The sequence below is a fragment of the Passer montanus genome, unplaced genomic scaffold, assembly GCF_014805655.1.
Source record: "Passer montanus isolate IOZ18808 unplaced genomic scaffold, ASM1480565v1 scaffold10, whole genome shotgun sequence".
Taxonomy (NCBI): Eukaryota; Metazoa; Chordata; class Aves; order Passeriformes; family Passeridae; genus Passer; species Passer montanus.
The window spans coordinates 13939335-13950173 of record NW_024356505.1 but is presented as its reverse complement, the minus strand read 5'-3'; the positions used below and the strand labels follow the sequence as shown (position 1 = coordinate 13950173).

The 10839-nt window shown below is 37.9% G+C and overlaps 1 protein-coding gene across 1 annotated transcript; it reads right to left on the bottom strand.

Annotated features, from left to right (window-relative positions):
- Positions 1-590: 590 nt before the first annotated feature.
- Positions 591-3762, bottom strand: POLR1F (RNA polymerase I subunit F). Its single transcript, XM_039703176.1, has 4 exons — positions 3532-3762; positions 2963-3037; positions 2490-2698; positions 591-1061 (listed from the first exon to the last, which is right to left on the bottom strand). Exons 1-4 carry the CDS (start codon positions 3760-3762, stop codon positions 656-658), a joined length of 921 nt encoding a protein of 306 aa, XP_039559110.1. The 3' UTR covers positions 591-655.
- Positions 3763-10839: the final 7077 nt, after the last annotated feature.

Sequence of the window (10839 nt, the reverse complement as noted above, 5' to 3'; positions counted from 1 at the left end):
AACATTAATCACTAGAGCAAAATGTTTTATCACCTAGGAACAGAGATGAACAGCAAGTTTCCACATTCATGCTGTTTACTAACACCTGCAAAGAGCTGGCTATGTTCTTGTAACATGTAAAACACCACAAAATCATGGCCTCCTACCCCAGTGAAACACTAGACTATGTCACACTACAGCTCAAACAGAGCTCTTCACAATAGATAAGAACTACAACCAAAAGCACTGAAACTCAAAAAAAATTATCTTTTAAGCCTCCTGGAAACTCACATGAATTTCCCAGAAACTCAAAGATAATCCTAATGTACTCTTGTAAAATCAAGACACCGATTGGCAAAGATGGAGTTAGAGTAGCATACATTGTAACTACCAGCTGGCTAATGCATGGAACTGGTGTTCCTGTAATTACATTTCACAGTTCTTTTGTGCCTTGCTTTCCAGTAAAAAAGCCAGGCAGATAATGCTTCTATCCCATTTCTTCTATCAGTACTTTAAAAGATCCTGCCTTTCAAACTGCTGATGCACATATGCACACAAACACCACTTGAACTAGCAGAGCAGACTGTGTAGTAAAAAAAAAGAGATACACATTTTCAAAACAGGGTTTTATTGAAACTTATCAAAAATGTCTGAAATGTAATGCAGGGAAGACACTTCAGACGTTAGTCCTTTTCTTTTTTGCTTTGGGTTTTTCTGACAGCTGAGATAATTCATTTTCTTCAACTTCATCACAATGCTTTCTTTTCTTTTTCTTTGACTTTTTATGGTCACTTTGGTAACCACTGGAGTCACTGGTAGGCAATACAAGCTCCTGTTCTCCTTGCTTTTCCTTGTCCTTTTTCTTTTTCTTCTTCTTCTTTTTGTCATCACATAATCCATTCACAGCATCAACACTTGGCTCTTCTTCATTTTCCCTCCCAAGGTTACTTGTCTCATTTAAAGGCTCTTCTGTGACATTACCTTCCCCACAGTTATTCAGGCCATTTTCCTGGTGGTCAAGCTTTTGAATTTCGTCCTCATTTGTACTTTCAGTGACTGCATGAGATTTTTTAGGACGCAAACTGTAAAGAAATATACAACATAAACTGGATTAGAGACATCTCACATAGTGAAACGTCAATTTGCTAAAACATATATTTACATCAAGCAGATAAAAGATAAATATTTGCTAAAAACAACAAATGGAGAACATGATACTCTGTGTTACAGAGAATCAAAGTTTAATACTCTCAGGGTAACTTCTATTACTAGCTTCCTTCTTACCATAATAAATATTCTCTTTCAAATCTTAGCCTAAAATTCTTCTCTGAAGTGCCATACAGACCTTTTGGTAGTTCCTCTTTTCTAGTGCTTATTCATCCCCTAATTCATAACTACACATTATGTAGTAAAGATTTTTGTGTTTTTTTTAAGTCATTCACACAAACACACAGCTAGTGGCCTATTCAGTCATATATGAGGCACACTGCTGATTTTACCAAGCAATTACCCTACTCTAATTAAAAAAAAGGTGATGCCCAAAAAATTGTTAAAAAAAAACAAAATCAAAAAAACCCCCCAAAAAGCTCCACAAAAACCCACCAGATTCCCTACCCCAACAGGTACCTTGCAACCAAGAGCACTGGAAAAAATGCCTAAGACAAATAGGAAAAAATGCAGTTAAAAACCATGGAGATTTTTATGTCCCCAGAGGCAACTGTTGACTTTCACTGTAAATCCACTGAAACGATCCACAGCATCCTTCCAGATCAAAAGAAGAAACAAATAAAAAATGCTTTGAATTTGCTAGGTAGGAGTCATATTATACATATAATGAAAATCAAAACCACATTGAAAGAAAAACACTGCTCAGTAAATGACTGTTTTAAAAGAAAAATGTGAATGAACTCTTCTGAATACAAGATTTCTCACAAGGTGCCCTATAAATTTACAGAGGCCCAAGGAGGAAGTTGACACATTTTCTCATCTTTGAAATTCTTGTGTTTCAGCAAGTATTTAAGTCCTGTATTTATCATTGTACAATACATATGCATGTATGTATTGTACAATTAATACATATGCATGTGTTTTTGTGCACCTGTCAATGTAAACACTGTGTTCAGGACCCCTGAACTGATTGCACTTCAAAAGCCTATGCACAAAGCTACTCTTGGACACCTGAATGTGCTATTTTGAGCATATTATATATGCAATCAACAATTAATAGGTCAACACACTCAGATTTTTAAAGCTCAATAAACACCTAGTTTTACTTTTTTCAGAGAAAACTTCCGTGGGACTCTTAAACAATGGAAAGTTTAGTTTAAGACAACATATATGTGTTATTTATACATGTGTGTGTGTGTGTATATATATATAGTTCTATATACAGTTATATAGGGATTTGTGTAAAAATAAGAAAGCTGAAGAATTAAAATGTAAATAAAACCACTTAGCTTGTAAAAAACGTATTAAATCAGTTAGAAATAGTCTCTGTTAAGGCACTCTACCTGCTTTTAGTGAGTCCTCCTCGAATGAAGAACACCCCAGCTGTATCAGAATCCAAGTGCAATACTTGAAATTTCAGTTCGTCCCCTATTTTTAACCCCAGCTCTTGCCACTGTACAGCAGACATTTGCTCAGGCTTAGGGATAGATGCATTGAAGCATCCATGTATCAGGCAGCCAATGTGACTAGGGGCCACTTTATTAATTACGCCCTAAAAAAGAAAAAGAATGTCATGCAAGTCTATAGCAAAAATCAGCCCTTTCAATGCAAACCCTTTAAATATTTAGTTTCCCACATGGAAAATTGTCAGTAAGAGTTTATTTACAAGTTATGAAATTAGTTTATCTAGCAATAAGTTAACACTCCTTCACTAAAATCAAAGTTAGTCATGTAAACTTTTTGCACAATTCCTCTGAAAATAGAACTGAACTGCAGGAGAGTAAGTCAAAACATGGGATTTAGCTACAGTGAATACCTGAACAGAGAAGGTAACTCTTTCTTTACACTTCAGTGATTGACTTTGCTTTGCTTTTAAATCTGATTTACTTGCCTAAAACGCTCTTCAAGCTGGCACAGCAGTACTTAGCAGCTGAAGATAGGGAAAACACATAAAAAGCTTCTAAATACTCTGTTCAGTGGATTTCTGACACATCTGCATACAAAACCATATCCACCTTTGTTTTACCCATAAAATAAATGACAGACACCGAAAATTTTTCAGTTCTCCCTAGGAAGATGGTACATTCATCCTGAAACACAATTATAAAGACACCACCTGTGCTGTAAAAGGTATGGCACAACAATGAATGCAAGCCAGCTCTCAATGTGCTTTACCCATAAGTGCTGAGCAAGAGTTTTGACAAGCCCAAAGCTGTTCTGTGAGCCATACGCCTCCTTTACTGAAAGGCAGGCTTCAACTCGATGTACTGCTCTTGTGCGTGGAAGAACTGAATTCGAGAGCATCCTAAACATTCCTGTCACTATAACAAACGCACCTGGTTGAGAAATATCTGCTCTTCAGAAAGGAGCACTGGTGTGATTTACGCAGTTACGATACACAATTAAATATGCAATCCTTATACAATGGTTTAGCAACGGGGCGGCGGGCGGCTCCCGCGGCACGGCCATGCGCGCACGGGCCCGCCGGCGCGCTCCCACCGCGTCAGGCGCCTTCCTTCCCTCCGCCGCGGCGAGCCCGGCCGCGGCAGTGACGGAGTTCCGGGGCGGTGTGCGCGCCCTCGGAGGGGCGTTTCGTGCCGCGGGGAGCAGCGTCATTTTTTAACTCTTTTCAGCCTATTGTACATCTCGGAATCACGGGCTGTTCTGAGCTGGGAGGAACACAGAGTCCGGCTCTTACGGGAACGGCGCCGGGGCGCTCGGAGCCTGGCGGGACCCTGGCAAAAGACAGTGACCAGTTACCTCAGTGGCGCTCTTCACATGCGGCAATTTTAAGAATAGAGAATTTGTCGTATGTTGCTGACCCCAGATCCAGTTAAATGAATTTAATAACCACAGACTGAGGAGAGCAAAGTAAAATACAAGTCCTCAAAAGGGTTGCTGGTGCACTCTACACTGCAATTATTTACAAAGTGAACTGCAGTACTAGAACCTTGTCCAGAAACCTTAGAGCAACTTTGTCCAGTTGAGAATGGTGGAATTTGTGGGTGGTTAGTGAAGACTTTGTCCAGAAAAGTAATAAGTAATTTAGACTTTATATCCACACAAAGTGGCACAGTATGTTATACATATACATACACACACACACACACATATATATATAATGTTATGAACTGATTATGAACTGTATATATATAGTATGTATGAACTGATTCAACTGAACTCATGCAAAACGTTAAAAAGGTGTTCTCTCATTGATTGAAATATAATTTATATCAATTTAACTTGTTATAGTAAATGTACACTTCCAAACTGATTGAATCCACATGGGGAATTACCAAAAAAAAATAAAAAACAAAACAAAAAACACAAACAAACAAAAACCCGACCAAACAACAACAAAAAACAAACAAACAAAAAAAAACCTGACCAAACAATAAAACACACACAAAAAAAACCCCAAAAAAAACCACAACAAAAACAAAACAACAAAAAAAACCGCAAAAAAACAAAAAACCCCCGTATGTATCGGTTTCATTAAAGGTGTTAAAATTCCTTTTATACTGTGGAGGGCTCAGAAACACTGATGTTTTGTGAAAACAAGCCTTAGGTCAGATACCAGAAATCCTTGAACTCCCTGTAAAACATTTAGTGATGCAAATGCCTTTGAAACTACTCAAATACTACATCACCAGAAAGTTTTCTTTGACTGAACATACTGTGAAGACAGAACATTGTTAGCTTTCACAAGTAAAACAAATGGTATAATTTGCAGTACTTTACTGCAAGTAAAGTTGGATTAGTGTGAAAGACTTGACATAAAAATGGCTTTCAGGTGCCATACCAAACTCCAAAATTGAAAGAGAAAATGTCTTGAACTACTTTAATCTGTATTCCTATGTGGGTTTAGTCCTCCAAGGTATTTAATGTCTGTTGAAATTAATTTCATGTTATATGGTCTCAGCGTTCTGGAAAAAATATTGTATTTTTTATTTCAACTATTTGGATTATATTTAAACCTTGCAATGTGCTTTCAATCTTGGTTAAAGACCTTAAACAATAACTGCATGCACTTCTGTTCCTCAAAGAAATATATTTTTTATAACTCTTATTTATGACTGGACTTAGTTTGCAGTGAGAACATATAATACACTAAGGGCTCTACTCAATTTTATCCAGGATAATAAAAACCTACCTTTGCTCTTAAAATAAAAACTAATAATAAGATGGAAAAGTAACATGAACAAAAATGTGGACCTTTGTCTTTCACCCTGTAGTCAGGTTGGCCAAGATGGTGTCAGAAGGGCTCTGTGACTCAGGGCCTGCAGCTATCCAAGGTTGTCCCCACGGACTTCTGTCACCAGAAAATTCCCTGCGAGACTGAGTCTGTACTTTCTAATTGAATCTCCATTTATCCCTGCTACTGTGCCTGGTTTTCATTGCACAGTGCTCTTGGGACTTCCAGATCTCCTTTCAGGCTAAAGCAATCAGGAGAATGAACTTTAAATCCTAGTGGTCATTAAGTCTGTGTGGTAGGCCAGAGATAATACAAAGTAACCTGTTTGAAATCCTTTAACTGTACATACCTGGCCTCAGCACCAGCTGTTTTTCTCTGCAGGTCCATACCTGTCAATTCCCACTGCTTGCTGATACAGCATGGTCTGTCTGTACCAAAAGCAGTGTTGTCTTGCAGTCTTGTAGAGACTTCAGACCCATGGTATGATTTGGACTCACTACCTCTCTGTAAAAGATACTCTAATGAAAAAAGGAATCTCAATCCAACTGAACTGATCTGTGGCTGGAGGAGGTGCCAAATGCCACCTCCTCCAGCAACAGATCAGTTCTTAAAACCATCTGGACCATAGGACTTAAATCCTAATATCTCCACATTCATTTCTTGGCTTCTTTGTCTTCCCTGGTTATATAACTTTTCAGTTCTTGATGTTAGCTTTCAGCTTAAAGAGTCTGTCTCGGCTGACCTTTCAGCAGCACTGCAGCGAGCCTGTGTCCAAAAAGGCAGCTAAAATCAAAGTCTAAACCAGCACAGCTGTTGGTGTGTTTGCCAAGTCTCACAGTGGCTGATAAGACTGCTGAGCCAGTTTTTCTCAAGAGTAACAAGGGGGACCAAAGGTTGCAAGTAACAATGGGGACCAAACCCAAAAGCTGCTTTTGAAGCCACTGCTGTTCTTTTTCTTGCTGTTTTATCTGTGTTTGTCTTGTTTTCTCTGTGAAAGGAGATCTCCAAAAAGGAGATTCCTTGACAACCACAACTTCAGCACCTCTCAGCTGGTCTTTTCTATGCATACAGTCACTGCCATATTGTATCCAGGTTTCTGAACTGACAGTGTATGTTGGTTAGAATGTTCATCCAATTGCTTATTGATGTTCTGTTGTGGCAGGTGCAGCTCATTCATTCAGAGTGTGGCCTTCATCCAGCCTTAAAATCCTGGAAGTCTTGCAGAATGGAAGAATGCTGATGGCAGTGTGCTGGAGTAGGAAATACACTCCCCCTTAGGACTGTGTGCCTGAAGTAATTTGTGCATTTTGAAATTTATTCCATCACAGGTTCCTTATCCCACAGCTTGCGCTCCATAAAAAGGATAAATGAAGAAATGCCTCAGCTGCATAGGTTAGATATGGTACAAAAAATGTGCTCTGGATTTTTTTTCAAATGTTTTAGCTGGCTTCTTCTTTTTAATTTTTAACCCTACAGTATTTTTAATGACAGTTCTTGCTGTCCTACTTAGAAGGAAGAATGACTACTCAATGAGTACTCAAACTCTCAGTTTTGCTTCTGAAGTTGGGTGGTGATAGGTTTGCTTCAATATGTTTGACCTTCATGACAAATAGAGACTAATCCTAGCATGTTTGGTCATTGAGAGTGAAACATCTAAATGCTATTGAGGATTGTCAGCTTGTGGCCCTATATATGGAATTCTCTTAGAAATTCTGTTTTGTGGAAGTTATTTTTAAGAGGGTGATCATTCAATTATGTATAAAATCTATCGGTGCAAAGAGTGAGCTCAAGTTAACAACAGTTACAGGAGTTCAGGCTCATTTGACTGCAAATGTGAGAGGAATTAAGTTGTTACTCTCAGGCACACATTAATTTGAGCAGATACAGGATAAGATGAAACTGTTAATGACCAAAGAAGGTAGATACCCCTGACAGTGTATCAGGGCTCTCTTTATTTGTACTTAAATAAAATGTACCAAATGCTGAAAGTCCACCAGATGGCACACAAAAGCCTTGGTATGAATAAGTGCTGTCATCCAAGAGAGCAAGAGGAACTGCATGCCTGGCTGAAAATTTAATCTGTGTTACACTATGCAGACTCTGGTTTGTTTTGTCAGCAATTAGTAGGTCAATCCCTAATAGCTAGGAAATGGCATAGAAAAACATTAAGGGAAAGAAATGCGATAAGACAGCAATTATGTTAATTTCTTTCAGCTAATAATTTGTCTTGATTTGTAGTGACATTCATGATGTAAGGACAGGGAGCGGTTGGAGTGAGTCCAGAGAAGGGTCACAAAGATGATCAGAGGGCTAGAGCATCTCTGTGAAAACAGACTGGGAGAGTTGGGGTTGTTCAGGCTGTAGAAGAGGACTCCAGGGAGACCTTACAGCACCTTCCAGTACCTAAAGGGTCTCCCTGTACTACAGGAGAGCTGAAGAGGGACTTTTTACAAGGACATGGAGTGATGGGGCAAACGAGGAATGGCTTCAAAATATTTAAAAAAGGTGAGGAAGAAGTTCTTCCTTGGTAGGGTGATGAGGAACTGAAATATGGTGCCCACAAAAGTTGTGAATGCCCCTTCACTGGAAGTGTTCAAGGCCAGATTGGATGGAACTCTGAGCCAATGGAAGGAATTCCTCCCCACAGCAGGAGGAGTTGGCACTAGACAATGTTTCAGGTCTCTTCCATCCAAACAATTCTGTGATTCTGTTCTTGGGATGGGCATCTTCAAACAGTTGGGGATTGACTAGCTCTGCCTTTGGCCCTTGATTCTCTAAGTAGGTTACTGCATGTTGGGAAATGGCTGATATGGCTGGCAATCACTCTTGTGGAGATAAAATATCTTGTCTATAAATATATTACTGAAAAATATAATATAATATAATATAATATAATATAATATAATATAATATAATATAAAGCAATATAATATAAAGCTTATATTATATTATATTACATTGTATTATTTATATTGTATTTATTATATTAATAACACTATATAAATATAATATATATATTACATATATTATATTTACTGAAATAAATATATTACTGAAAGACCTGTGTTCAAGTAGCTCCCTGGCCTTATATCTGTCAAAATAAGGAATCTGGTGTAGGATGCCTGGTGCTGACTGTGGTGTCCCTCTCCAGCTCCACTGGTGCTTGAAGGCATAGTTTCAATAGCAGAGACATTATGACCTGTGGAGCTCTGGCTGTTTGTTGGTGTAATGCTGAAACTCTCCTGTGTGTTTCCAGCCAGTGAGTGAAGTGTGTTCTGATAGTGGATTAAATAATATGATAACGTGACTTTTCTCATAGAAACAAGAGGTGATGTTGCCACAGAAACAAGGGAGGAAAGCAGCCTGTGCCACTGTAAGCACAGTAAGGCTTTTCTGCAGCACTGTGAATGCTTCTGATGAATGATGCTAACAAATGAGATGGATGCACAGGTTGTAAATGGGGTAAATGAGGTGTCTCTTGACAATCTGTCTCTGCTATTTTGCAGTTTATATTCTGAGAAACTTCCAGCTACCTTTTACTCTGATGTTTTTAAAATGTCAGGAAAGATGGGATTTAAGGTTCCACAGGGGATTGCCTCCAGAAAAGTCAGCTGCTCTTCATTTTAAGAGTAGAAAATGTCTTTTTTGTCATCCTGTTTTATGACTCCTATACTTCTTCCAGATACTGCAAAAGACAAAATAATCTTCTGGTTCTACTAATATTAGCCTGCTCTGTCTTTCCAGTACTCTTCATATCCTGAGTCCTGCTACAAAAAGTATTGTGAAGACATTTCTAAATTAAATGAAGAACATTGAGGCATTTATACTTTAATCCTTTCTTGCACAGTGTTATTCCTATATATATATATATATATATATATATATATATATAAATGGAAAACTGTTAATCCTTCTGGCCTGGAAAACAGGTCCCAGATCTGAGGAGTTTGCCATTCAAGAGAAGTCCAAAGTAACCATCTGTTTGAAAGAAAGATAGCTGATTATATCTCTTAGGCTCTTTTCAGCCCTGTACTGCAATCTGATTTTTACAAGTGAATTTCAGGAGGGTTGACACTGAAAAACTAGGATAAATAATTCAGTTATGTGGATATATTTTTAGCAGGTAGATTATTACCAGCCGTGTTCAAGGTAACACATTAGTCTTGGGGGTTTTTGTCTGTATTTTCTTTGGCAGTTAAACTTGCTTTTGTATTGATAGACTGGAAAAGTTGAAGCCTTTGCCCCAAATGTAATAGAAATGAGAGACAATTATTTTTTAAGTTAAAAATGTGGTTAGTTTTAGTCTTCTAAGTATATGCTTTTGTTTTGAATCAAATGTGGACTTGCTTGGATAATATCAAAACAATTGTTCTTGTTGTATTTCCATCCTACAAGGATGACAAAAAAAAAAGTCTTAAATCTGATAGGGATTCTGTTTTCACATTGCAAGCCAAAGAGGCTGAGTAATCATTACAGCATTTTCCTGTTTATCCTGTTTATTTTCAGGAACCACTGAGATTCCTTTTCCAAGAATACGATAACTCAAGGATAAGCTTTTAATTATTTTAATCAGTGTTTTGTACATGAAAATATGCTGAAATGATTAATAAAGTCCTCCTAAATCTCTGCTTAAATATGAGAATTAAAATAATTACATCAGTGTAAAACAATTCTAGATTTATCATTTTTCTGCTGCCCTTCTCAGGTAGTGTATACTACTTCAGAAAGTCTGTAATATAATTGATTTTCTTAGTGGAGCTGAGTCTCTGACTATCAATAGCAGCACTATCTACCTTTGGGAAAGTAAAGGGTAGTCGTCATTATTTTGAGTGGATACTGAAGAACTTGACTATAATTTTTTTAATTTGAGCACAGAAGCTGTAGGTGCTCAAGCAAATGCACCTTCAGTAGATTACATAATCTCCAATGTGATGTGTGTGTGTCTTATCTTGAAAACTGTTAGAGTGTCCCTCACTGCTGAATGTGTCAGTGCTAGATGTCACTTGATGCCTGAAGCGTCACTGAATGTCAAGGATAAAGATAAGGTAGCATACATTTAGGCAATTGTCAAGTTATCCTAATTTGAAGAGGAGATTTTCTGTTCTCGTTCAACTTTCCTCAGTTCCAACTGCTGAGTTCATGGTTTGGTTTAGTTTGTCACATTCTCATTTACCTGGTTCAACTGCTTACCATCACATCCACCCCCCTCCATGTAAAAATCCCAAGATTTCAGAAGTCATGGTAATAGTAAAAAAACTGAAACCAACCAACCAATCAACCAAAAAATACCACCTCCCCTGCCCCCTCCAAAAAAACACCTCCTATCCCCAAACCAAAACCAACCAATAACAAAACAAAACCCCAAAGCAACCAATCACCCAACAACCAAAGCAAAACAAAACATGAGTGTCAGGGACTCTTCTGTGAGAAACAATTTTAATGTTCCCTACACTGGTGAATGTAGGAAAAAAAAATAAATAAGTGAAGTGTGGACAAAA